The 13,420-nt window shown below is 39.6% G+C and overlaps 1 protein-coding gene across 22 annotated transcripts in view; it reads left to right on the forward strand.

Moving 5' to 3' along the window:
• Positions 1-13,420, forward strand: part of UTRN (utrophin) — a 555,518-nt gene that overhangs the window by 274,325 nt on the left and 267,773 nt on the right. For all 22 annotated transcript variants that reach the window (XM_060419779.1, XM_060419784.1, XM_060419780.1 and 19 more), the window contains one exon: positions 4,560-4,714. In XM_060419779.1, coding sequence (XP_060275762.1) covers positions 4,560-4,714 — 155 coding nt within the window. The remainder of the gene's footprint in view (positions 1-4,559; positions 4,715-13,420) is intronic.

The raw sequence follows: 13,420 nt of genomic DNA on the forward strand, positions 1-13,420 counted from the left end.
GAATCCCAAGGATGGAAGAGCCCGGCAGGCTGCAGTCCAGAGGGTTACAAAGAGTCAGACATGACTGAAGAGACTTAGCAGACATGTAGTGAACAAATCAAGTATTAAGTTTAGTTTCTTTTAATACTTTATAACCAAACTGTTTTATCAATATCATCAGAGCAAGTACCTTTTTATGATTAGTTTGACTATAGAGTTAATGATATTGAATACTTATGGTACTTCAAAGTGCTACTTTAAATCTCTCTACAGTCATAAAGAATATTCTTGAATTGGAGGTTATGGTTGTTAGGTTATATTTTGGTGTAACGTTGATTTGCCCTTCAGATAGCCTAGATGAAGGTGTATGCTTGTGAAGGATATAATATAGAATATATGGGGAGCAAACTCTGAAACAGGACAGCATGTTTTTATTCTTCAGACCTGTAGACTTTCCATGATTGCTATTTAAAAATCAAGTGGCCAGTATCTTGGTTTTCTGGATCATTCTCTGTCTGTCTCTATGCTATCTGCTATGCTATCACTATCATTCTCTATGCTATCTGCTGATCTGTTTTAACCAAATGACTCAAAAAATAACAATCAGCAAAGCCCTTCGACTCTTAACCAGAGGAATACAATTGAAACACAATGTTTCAATCATTCTATTCAGAATATGCTTTTCTAATTAACAGCATTAGCATGAAAAGGGAAAAAGATATGACACTGAAAGATGAACTTCCCAGTTTGTTAGGTGCCCAATGTGCTACTGGAGAAGAGTGGAGAAACAACTCCAGAAAGAATGAACTGATGGAGCCAGAGTGAAAACAGTGCCCAATTATTCATGTGACTGGTGATGGAAGTAAAGTAAAGTGCTGTAAAGAACAGTATTGCATAGGAACCTAAAATGTCAGGTCCATGAATCAAGGTAAATTGGAAGTCATGGAAAAGGAGATGGCAACAGTGAACATTGACATTTTAGGAATCAGTGAACTAAAGTGGACTGGAATGGGTGAACTTCATTCAGATGATAATCATATCTACTACTTTGGGCAAGAATCCCTTAGAAGAAATGGAGTAGCCATCAGAGTCAACAAGAGTCTGAAATGCAGTGCTTGGGTGCAATCTCAAAAACGACGTAATGATCTCTCTTTGTTTCCAAGGCAAGCAATGCAATATCACAGTAATCCAAGTCTGTGCCCCAACCAGTATTGCTGAAGTAGTGAATTTGAACAGTTCTATGAAGACCTACAAGAACTTCTAGAATTAACGTACAAAAAAGATGTCCTTTTCATCACAGGGGACTGGAATGCAAAAGTAGGAAGTCAAAGAGATACCTGGAGTAACAGGCAAGTTTGGCCTTGGAGTACAAAACAAAGCAGGGCAAAGGCTTACAGAGTTTTGCAAGAGAACACACTGGTCATAGCAAACACTTTTCCAACAACACAAGAGACGACTCTACACATGGACATCACCAGATGGTTGACACCTAAATCAGATTGATTATAGTCTTTGCAGCCAAAGATGGAGAAGCTCTGTACGTCAGAAAAACAAGACTGGGAGCTGACTATGGATCAGATCATGAACTCCTTATTGCCAAATTCAGACTTAAATTGAAGAAAGTAGGGAAAACCACTAGACCATTCAGGTATGACCTAAATCAAATCACTTAAGATTAAACAGTGAAAGTGACAGATTCAAGGGATTAGATCTGATTGACAGAGTGCCTGAAGAACTATGGACTGAGGTTCGTGACATTGTACAGGAGGCAATGATCAAGACCATCCATAAGAAAAAGAAATGCAAAAAGGCAAAATGGTTGCCTGAGAAGGTCTTACAAATAGCTGAGAAAAGAAATGAAGCAAAAGGCAAAGGAGAAAAGGAAAGATATATCCATCTGAATGCAGAGTTTCAAAGAATAGCAAGGAGAGATAAGAAAGCCTTCCTCAGTGAACAATGCAAAGAAATAGAGGAAAACAATAGAATACGAAAGACTAGAGATCTCTTCAAGAAAATTAGAGCTACCAAGGGAACATTTCATGCAAAGATGAGCAAAATAAAGGACAGAAATGGTATGGACATAACAGAAGTAGAAGATATTAAGAAGAGGTGGCAAGAATACACATAAGAACTATACAAAAAAGATCTTCATGACCCAGATAATCATGATGGTGTGATCACTCACCTAGAGCCAGACATCCTGAAATGTGAAGTCAAGTGGTCCTTAGGAAGCATCACTACAAACAAAAACTAGTGGAGGTGATGGAATTCCAGTTGAGCTGTTTCAAATCCTCAAAGATGATGGTGTGAAAGTGCTGCACTCAATATGCGAACAAATTTGGAAATCTCAGCAGTGGCCACAGGACTAGAAAAGGTCAGTTTTCATTCCAATCCCAAAGAAAGGCAGTGCCAAAGAATGCTCAAACTACTGCACAATTGCACTCATCTCACGCTAGCAAAGTAATGCTCAAAATTCTCCAAGCCAGGCTTCAACAGTATTTTAACTGTGAACTTCCAGATGTTCAAGTTGGATATAGAAAAGGCAGAGGAATCAGAGATCAAATTGCCAACATTCATTTGATCATCAGAAAAGCAAGAGAGTTCCAGAAAAACATCTATTTCTGCTTTATTGCCTATGCCAAAGCCTTTGACTGTGTGGATCACAATAAACTGTGGAAAATTCTGAAAGAGATGGGAATACCAGACTTTACGTGCCTCCTGAAGCAACAGTTAGAACTGGAGATGAAGCAACAGACTGGTTCCAAATTAGGAAAGGAGTACATCGAGGCTGAGTATTGTCATCCTGCTTATTTAACTCATTTACAGAGTACATCATGAGAAATGCTGGGCTGGACAAAGCACAAGCTGGAATCAAGATTGCTGGGAGAGATATCAATAACCTCAGATATGCAGATGACACCACCCTTAGCAAAGAAGAGCTAAAGAGCCTCTTGATGAAAGTGAAAGAAGAGAGTGAAAAAGCTGTCTTAAAACTCAGCATTCAAAAAATGAAGATCATGGTATCCGGTCCCATCACTTCATTGCAAATAGATGGAAAACAATGGAAACAGTGAGAGATTTTATTTTCTTGGGCTCCAAAATCACTGCTGACAGTGACTGCAGCCATGAAATTAAAAGATGCTTCCTCTTTGGGAGAAAAGCTATGACCAACCTAGTAGTCCTGTATGGGTGTGAGAGTTGGACCATAAGGAAAGCTGAGTACCTAAGAATTGATGCTTTTGAACTGTGCTCTTGGAGAAGATTCTTGAGAGTCCCTTGAATTGCAAGGAACTCATACCAATCAATTGTAAGGGAAATCAGTCCTGACTGTTCATTGGAAGGACTGATGCTGAAGCTGAAACTCTAATACTTTGGCCACCTGATGTGAAAAACTGACTCCTTGGAAAAGACCCTGATGCTGGGAAAGATTGAAGGCAGGAAGAGAAACGGACGACAGAGAATGAAATGGTTGGATTGCATCACTGACTCTATGGACATGAGTTTGAGCAAGCTCTGGGAGTTGGTGATGGATAGGGAAGCCTCGCATGCTGTAGTTCATGAGGTTACAAAGAGTCAGACATGAGTGAGTGACTGAACTGAATTAGCAGCATGGTTCTGTTCGTCTGGTATTCTAGGGTGGATTTTTCTGCTAGTTGCTACAAAAATTATGGGAACATTCATTTGTCATTTAGGTTTCATGGGGAGTATCTTGATGCAGGCAGAGAAGGCAATGACAACCCACTCCAGTACTCTTGCTTGGCAAATGCCATGGACAGAGGAGCCTGGTGGGGTGCAGTCCATGGGGTTAATAGGAGTCGGACATAACTGAGGGACTTCACTTTTACTTTTCACTTTCATGCATTGGAGAAGTAAATGGCAACCCACTCCAGTATTCTTGCCTGGCGGATCCCAGGGACCAGGGAGCCTGGTGGACTGCCGTCTATGGGGTCATACAGAGTCAGACATGACTGAAGCGACGCAGCAGCAGCAGCAGCAGCAGCAGCAGCAGCAGCATCTTGATGCAGGGACTCTCAGGGGAAAAAAAATGTATCATAAAGCTAATGTCTATGGACACACAGCATCAATATAATTTATTCAGGCACTCTCAGTAACTCTTGCTTCACTACTGGATCCACCCAAGAGTTAACTTTGTAAGCAGGCATAGTGATCCAGGGGCAAGATTTCCATATTGTCGACCTTTCTGTATCTCCAAGTGCATATAGAGGAACTAACTCTATAGTAAATTCATTCCTATGAGATGCATATTCCTCTTACGATCAGATGCATAGCATTTGTAATGAACAAGGCAAATGGTTTGAGGAATTAAAATATATCAAAGAGGAAAAGACAGTAATCTTTTAACACCATCTGCTATGTACTTGCTATGTACTTGATCACTTTTCATTTCCAGAATTATTTTTGTTTGAGCTTACATGCAAGAGTTTGTCTTATAATGTGTTCCTTTCTTTTGATATCTGTGTCTGAAACATATTAAAACTTATTGAAAGGACCAAGTGTTTCGGTCATATTTGTAACTGAGTGATCCAGTCTTAATGATTACATCTGAAATTACACCTTAGATGCTGCTTCAAGAACTGGCTGCTGGAGATGGTGTTGTACTGGCGTTCGATAATGTCCTGCAGAAACTGCTGGAAGAATATGGCAGTGATGACACAAGAAATGTGAAAGAAACCACAGAGTACTTAAAAACAGCATGGATCAATCTAAAACAAAGGTATTGCTGAAGCTTTGACAGGTGTATGTATGTATATTGTCAAGTTGAGAATTTGATTGCTTTGGCTTTCTCATGGAAGCATGTAGAAGATGGCCCTACTAGATGCATATTTTATTATTTTTTCTTAAAATATTATGCTGTGCTGAGTTAGTATTATCACACTTAACATAGTGTGATACGTTAGCTAATTGAATTTCTGCAATGAAGTTCTTCCTTGATTAAATCTAAACCTTGACAGTGATCATTTTATGAGTTCTGATTTTCTTATGCTTCTCAGCATTGCCTAGAATACATTTGGTGGTACTCTGATGGTAAGGAACACTTTGGTATTATGTCATCTCAGGGTAACATTATCCCTAATAGGGAAACATGTGCTATGTGACCAGGTTATTCTCATTTGAGGCTGAAAACACATGGATCCATACTAGACTCCTGAAATGTACTAAGTGTATATTGGGCTTCAACTCATTTATTATTTTTTCTTTCCATTACTCTGTCTTGTCAGTATGTTTGGAACAGTCTAAAATAGCATGTGTTTATAAGAGAAATTTTTATGTCACTTGAACATCTAGAATTTGAGGCAGTGTTAACAGTGGTTAGCATCTCTTTAAGGCTGCATATTTATATTCATCTTCAGCAAAAGAAAGTGTGTACTTCTTGCATAGTACTGGGAATACCTGTGTCTAAATGAAATTATGGCTTCACATGCATCTTCTATATTCAGATGCAAATGCCTGAAAGCTAATTTGATATCAAAACCACATATATTTTGCAGTGAATAAAATGGAACACTTTATTATACATATTACAGGTAATGAATTATAGCCAAATGTTTTTAACAGTTTGATCTGGATGTATTTTGTACATTTTTAAAATGTCATTTTTAGTTAGAATCTATATTGTTAATTTTGGGAAACTCAAAGAAAATTATGAGGCAGTTCATGAACATAAATATGTTGCTCTGTCTCCCTTGGATTCTGGAGAAAATAAAAACAAGTGTTGGAAATACAAAACTCTGAAGTGGTTAAAGCAGAATATAGTTGTCATATTGATCTTTCTAGCATTTTAGAACAGCTGCTTTTCTTTTGTTGTGACTACGTGAACTGTGAACTTCCAGATGTTCAAGCTGGTTTTAGATAAGGCAGAGGAACCAGAGATCAAATTGCCAACATCTGATGGATCATCGAAAAAGCAAGAGAGTTCCAGAAAAACATCTATTTCTGCTTTTTTGACTATGCCAAAGCCTTTGACTGTGTGGATCACAATAAACTGTGGAAAATTCTGAAAGAGATGGGAATACAGACCACCTGACCTGCCTCTTGAGAAACCTATATGCAGGTCAGGAAGCAACAGTTAGAACTGGACATGGAAAAACAGACTGGTTCCAAATAGGAAAAGGAGTACGTCAAGGCTGTATATTGTCATCCTGCTTATTTAACTTCCTTGCAGAGTACATCATGAGAAACGCTGGGCTGGAAGAAGCACAAGCTGGAATCAAGATTGCTGGGAGAAATATCAATCACCTCAGATACGCAGATGACACCACCCTTATGGCAGAAAGTGATTAGGAACTAAAAAGCCTCTTGATAAACGTGAAAGAGGAGAGGGAAAAAGTTGGCTTAAAGCTTAACATTCAGAAAACAATCATGGCATCTGGTCCCATCACTTCATGGGAAATAGATGGGGAAACAGCGTCAGACTTAGTTTTTTTGGGCTCCAAAATCACTGCAGATGGTGATAGCAACCATGAACTTAAAAGACGCTTCCTCCTTGGAAGAAAAGTTATGACCAACCTAGATAGCATATTCAAAAGCAGAGACATTACTTTGCCAACAAAGGTCTGTCTAGTCAAGGCTATGGTTTTTTCAGTGGTCATGTATGGATGTGAGAGTTGGACTGTGAGGAAGGCTGAGCGCCGAAGAATGGATGCTTTTGAACTGTGGTGTTGGAGAAGACTCTTGGGAATCCCTTGGACTGCAAGGAGATCCAACCAGTCCATTCTGAAGGAGATCAGCCCTGGGATTTCTTTGGAAGGAATGATGCTAAGGCTGAAACCAGTACTTTGGCCACCTCGTGAGAAGAGTTAACTCATTGGAAAAGACTCTGATACTGGGAGGGATTGGAGGCAGGAGGAAAAAGGGACGACAGAGGATGAGATGGCTGGATGGCATCACTGACTCGATGGATGTGAGTCTGAGTGAACTCTGGGGGTTGGTGATGGACAGGGAGGCCTGGCATGCTGCGATTCATGGAGTTACAAAGAGTCAGACATGACTATGCGACTGAACTGAACTGACTGAAGGATTCTAAAACTAAGGCGGGAAAAAAGGGGAGTTCAAAGCATCTTTAAAGTACAAACTTACATTCTGGGGATGTAATGTAAAGCATGGTAATTATGGTTAACAATACTGTATTGTGTATTTGAAAGTTACTAAATCTTAAAAGTTCCCATCACAAAAAAAATCTGTAACCATGTGTGGTCATGGATGTTAACTAAGCCTGCTGTGCAAATCATTTTGCAGTATATACATGTATCAGATCATGGTAAGCTAATACAGTCACATATGTCAATTGTATCTCAGTTAGAAACCCCGACATAACACTGAGAGAGATCATCCTTAAGCATACTTCGCCTGTGTTTCCAAATATTCCATCTGTAAGAATTATGACTTTGTTTATATTGTAAACAATACCGAAAAAACTGATCACTTTGGAATGTGTGGCATGCTTTATTTAGCAACTCCAGTTCTTTTTTTTTGCTTTTACTTTGTAAATATTTTAAGACAGCCTACAGCAGTAGTTAGATTAGATGGAAGAGGCAATTAAAAATAAATTATATTCCAAGGTGATCTTTCATTTATCAAAGCCGAAATGGCCACAGTGTTCCAGTTTCATAGTAGTTAACAAGTCATTCTCCTTATTTTCTTTCTGCATTTCAGGAGGAAATAAATAAACATGTTAATATTTAGATATGAGTTAGATATATTATTATCTATAAAGCAGAGAAAATACAACAAATTGTGGCTCACAGAATCCCAGCATGAATAATAGCTCTATTGCTAGGATTTTCTCTTTTAAACAGAATGATATTTACAATTTTAACTGTTTAATTGGAGATATTTCTAGAATACAGAAATCCTTCCTTGCCTTCTTAAGTATAGTACATGAACCTATATTAAACATTTTTTGAATTCTTGGCATTATTGTTACGAAGATAGAATTAAGGAACTTTAAGAGCTGTACATGACCTTATAGTTCACTTAAACTGGTGTTTCTTAACCTTTTTGACCTTATCATCCCCCTTAAAGAACTTTTTCAGTTTCCTGCTCCCAAGATATTGTAATACTGTGATCTGTCTTGGTACTTTATAGTTATATGATTTCTTCCTAAAAAGAGTCAATTTTTCTCACTCCCTCTACCACCTCACTCCGCCAAAAAGCCATTTATCTCTTCCATTGAGAATACTTGGTTTGCTGTAATGCTCTTAGGCTCAGAGAAGGTAAATGACATGTTTAAAGGCACAGAGCAGAGCCAAGATGACATTTTTCTAAACTGAATTGTGACAGTGCTCTCCATGTTCTGAAGAATTGGTAGCAAATTTATTCAGGTTGCTATGCCTTGTGAGATTCTGTGCTTTGTTTTTAGTGTATAAATTTTATTGGGCAGCTCCTCATGGTCAGGCTCTGTGCTAAGCTCTTCCCTTGTATTATTTTATCCTCATAGGCGGAATTTTCATCAATCTTGTCCATGAATAAACTGAAGCAGAGAGAAATTAGGCAAGACCTAAGATCACACAGCTCATATGGACAGAGCTGAGGCTGGAATCCAAATCTTTTTGCCTATGCTGTCAGAACTTTCTTCTTTGTTATCAGAACTTTAGCTGTTGCTGAAGACGGCTCTGTGTACCCATCTCTTGGATCTTTGGCATTCCAGTTACTGGTTCTTATCTGTGTTGAGTTTAGAAACCTGATCTGATTAAAGATATGGGAGCATCTGCTATGAATAAATGTAACTCTCTTCCGGAACATGGCCATTGTGCCTGTTGCAGTGGCCGTGGAACCGCCGTATACTGTGGTTTTTCCCTTATTGTCCAGCCACATTCTGAATGTACATCATTGTCAGCCAGATTCTGGAGGGTGAAGGGTTATTAGATTGCCATGGAACACTGTTATTGTGGCATAATGTGTGAAGTTTAATATCAGCTTTCAAAGGAAATGTTTTGTCTGAATTGCAGTTTGACTAAGTAATTTGGCCATTCACAGTTACAGGTCCACAGTCCCTTATCTGTCATACCAAAATCCAATAGGCTCTGATAACCGAATGCTTTGAATTGACATGAGGCTATTTATTATAGTCTTTATTTATCCTGCTTAGTGCAAATAACTTTGTTCCTAGCTGCAGAAATATTAATGTGTTTTCTACTTCAGACTGTAGTTGGGGTTAATATGCCAATTAGGTACATTCCTAATGTACAAAAAAATTCTTAGTTCTTAAACATAACTGGCTCTTAATATTTTGGATTCTGTAACCAACAGGTCTGTGTCTAACATTTTAAACTAATTGAAATACCTTGTGCTTAGTTGTGTCTAACTCTTTGCGACCCCATGGACTGCAGCCTGCCGGGCTCCTCTGCCCATGGAATTTCCCAGGCAAGAATACTGGAGTGGGTTGCCACTTCCTACTCCAGGGGATCTTTCCTACTCAGGGATCTGACCCGTGTCTCCTGCATCGGCAGGTGGATTCTTTACCACTTAGGGCCATCTGGGAAGCCTAGGACATATCTTGATTACCATTCTTTTCACCAGTGAATTTTTTTTTCTTACATTTCATAATGCCCATTAACAAATTCTGTAGCACACATTGAGATAATGATAGTTGAAATTTACTAATAGTAACTTTCACAGTGTAGATGCCTCAGTTGGATCTGAAATGTTATTTTAACCCTGGAGTGCACATATACATGTGCATGCAGTTATTTATCCTGAAACATTGTGAGGGAAATGAGATAATATAACTTTATGTTATAAAGAATAAATGATCCTATAGATCATTAAGTACTAGATATTTTCTTCTTTGTCCTCATTCCCTGGAAGCCAGCTTTTGCTGCGTATGTTAATGCATTTCTTGGTTTGTATAGGCAGGACAAAAAGCACACTGGCTTTGGTATCTAATAGTCCTTGATTGACATCTGTACTTTATTCACTTATTTGTGTGAACTTTGACCAAGTTATTTCAATTCACTGAGTTTCAGTACCTTGCTTCTTCTTGTTCGTTGTTTTAGTCACTAAGTTATTATATCTGACTCTTTGTGTCCCCATGGACTGTAGCCCACCAGCCTCCTCTGTCCATGGGATTTTCCAGGCAAGAATACTGGAGTGGGTTCCTCCTCCAGGGACTCTTCCCAACTCAGATATGAAACCTGCATCTTCTGCATTGGCAGGTAGATTCTTTACCACCGAGCCACCAAGGAAGCCCCTTCTTGTACAGAACATAATATCTAATGAGTGAGACTATTGTGAAGATCAAAAATTGTGTATGAAAGTTCCTTGTACATGGTACATGCTCAACAAAAGATTACCCCAAATTATTATCATCCGCTCTGTCATACTGTGTCTTCCTTGTAAATCCATTGACCTTCAGTCTGTTTGACAGTACTGTCTGTGGTTAAATGAGCGGAAGGCTGAGTCATCATCAGTTGTTTATCTATAGTCATTTTGAATAGTCTCTGCTTCAATTAGTTGGTGATCTGATTTACTGAGTACAGTATAGATTTTCTAATGTTTATTAACAGATGGAACTTTTAGAAAATGCAACTTTCTTGGTTGGAGTCCTTGTCTGTTCAGCTGCTATAACAAACACCATGGATTGGGTGGCTTATAAACTACAGAAATGGAAGTCTGAGATCAGGGTGCCAGCATGGTTGGGTGGGAAACCTCCTTTGGACAGACTTCCTGTTCCCCCATGTGGCAGAAGGGAGAAGAGTGCTCTCTCAGGCTTCTTTTATAAGACCATTAATCTCATTCATGGTGGCTCTGCCCTCATGACCTAATTGTCTCTCAAAGCCCTCAGTTCAGTTCAGTTCAGTTGCTCAGTCATGTCTGACTCTTTGTGAACCCATGGACTATAGCCTGCCAGGCTCCTTTATGCATAGGGATTCTCCAGGCAAGGATACTGGAATGGCCTCCTCCAGGGGATCTTCCCATCCCAGGGATCAAAACCAGGTCTCCCTCATTACAGGTGGATTCTTTACTGTCTGAGCCACCAGGGAAGCCCAGCAGTGTGGCAAAAAGAATATTTAAAGAAAGAATGGAGAGAAGAAAATGTTTCTAGCAAGGAATGATTCATTGTGTTTCATTAAAACTGAGAAATCCGAAAAGATGACGTAACACTATTCCTGGAATTCCGCATCTTGGAGATTCTTGTTAGTTTGAAAAGAACAATTTTAAAGAGCGATGGAGTAGAAGCTAGAGAGTTAGGTGAAGTTGAGGAAGTAGAAACAATTTCTGGGACCATCTATAGCAAAGTTTGTTAAGAGGGACAGAGAGATTAGGTAGTACCTGGAAGGCAATGAAGGGTAGAGAGAAGTGAATAACTTTTCTTTAAAATGGAGAAAAATAAAGCATGTGAATGTGCTCATGGGGTTGATCTAGTAGAGTTATGGTTCAAGACTGAGGAGAGAAAGGAAGAGGAAAGAGGTCCTTCTGTTGATAAGAAGGCAGGATCTATAGAATTGAGTTTGGTAAGAGCTGGGATGCTTTTTCCATTATGACAGAAAGGCAGTGAGAAGATGAATGCAGATGCCCGTGGCCTGGAGCTTTAAAGGTGGGAAGTAGAAAGATTCTCAGTGCAATGACGTCTTCTTTCTTTATGATCCATGAGGCATCCTCTTAGTGAGGTTGGAGGTGGGACTGCCAGAAGTTTGAAGAAAGAGGATCGTTTGTAAAATCAGAGTCTAGGTGGATGGGACAGATAGCTTCCTAGGGGAACTTCAGTGCTGGGCAGTGCTGGGTCCCTATTTGTGATCTCTAATACATGTAAAGGGAAGATGGTCCTGTTGTAGTGCTCTTTATCAACGTGCATCTACTTGGAGATAAGTCAAAAGAATGCAGATGAAACACAGACAGAGAGGGAGTGGGGGAGAGGAAGGTATTTGTAAGGGAGTGGAGACTAGGACACGTCTAGTCCATAATGGTGTCTATCATGTCCCTTTCCCTGCGGGGTGAAGTCCCTCACTGGAGCCTGTGGCTTGTTAAGCAGATCTTGAGTTTGATTTCAGACTCTACTTCATTGTTGAGGCAGCGAGCAGTGTCTATGTGCCATTTCCATGGACCTGGAGGTTAGCACATGAACACAGTGGAGAATGTCTTCTGCTTTGAAGGAGTGGGATTTTGTCTGGAAGATGGGAGAACAATGGCTTGGAAAGTAACCTTGCTAAGGAGGCAGACCCTCATGTGAGGCAGACCCTCACCCCAGGCATACAAGGTCCAAGAGGAAAGAGAAAGAAGCTTTTTAAAAGTTCACAGATAAATTCATGGCCTTACGGAAACCAATTTCACTTGACAAGATGAAGGGATTGATCTGAGGAGTCTGCCAGTGGTAGGATAGCTCTCCAGGTTTAATGGAAGAAGGGTTTTGAAGGTAGATTGGGGAAGGTGTGGAGTAGTGTTGGGGTGTGTTTCAGTATTGGTTGGCTAATGAAGATCAAATATTTGTAGTGACTTAGTGAAATTAAATTATTAGCAGCCAAAGATGGAGAAGCTCTATACAGTCAGCAATAACAAGACTGGGAGCTGACTGTGGCTCAGATCATGAGCTCCTTATTCCCAAATTCAGGCTTAAATTGAAGAAAGTAGGGAAAACCACTAGACCATTCAGGTATGATCTAAATCAAATTCCTTTTGATTATACAGTGGAAGTGAGAAATAGATTTAAGGGACTAGATCTGATAGACAGAGTGCCTGATGAACTATGGACGGAGGTTCGTGACATTGTACAGGAGACAGGGATCAAGACCATCCCCATGGAAAAGAAATGCGAAAAAGCAAAATGGCTGTCTGAGGAGGCCTTACAAATAGCTGTGAAAAGAAGAGAAGCGAAAAGCAAAGGAGGAAAGGAAAGCTATAAGCATCTGAAAGCAGAGTTCCAAAGAATAGCAAGGAGAGATAAGAAAGCCTTCCTCAGCGATCAATGCAAAGAAATAGAGGAAAACAATAGAATAGGAAGGACTAGAGATCGCTTCAAGAAAATTAGAGATACCAAGGGAACATTTCATGTAAAGATGAGCAAAATAAAGGACAGAAATGGTATGGACCTAACAGAAGCAGAAGATTTAAGAAGAGGTGGCAAGAATACACAGAAAAACTGTACAAAAAAGATCTTCACGACCCAGATAATCATGATGGTGTGATCACTCACCTAGAGCCAGACATCCTGGAATGTGAAGTCAAGTGGGCCTTAGAAAGCATCACTATGAACAAAGCTAGAGGAGGTGATGGAATTCCAGTTGAGCTCCTTCAAATCCTGAAAGATGGTGCTGTGAAAGTGCTGCACTCAGTATGCGAACAAATTTGGAAAACTCAGCAGTGGCCTCAGGCCTGGAAAAGGTCAGTTTTCATTCCAATCCCAAAGGAAGGCAATGCCAAAGAATGCTCAAACTACTGCACAATTGCACTCATCTCACACGCTAATAAAGTAATGCTCAAAATT

Source organism: Ovis aries, chromosome 8 (genome assembly GCF_016772045.2).
Source record: "Ovis aries strain OAR_USU_Benz2616 breed Rambouillet chromosome 8, ARS-UI_Ramb_v3.0, whole genome shotgun sequence".
Lineage (NCBI taxonomy): Eukaryota > Metazoa > Chordata > Mammalia > Artiodactyla > Bovidae > Ovis > Ovis aries.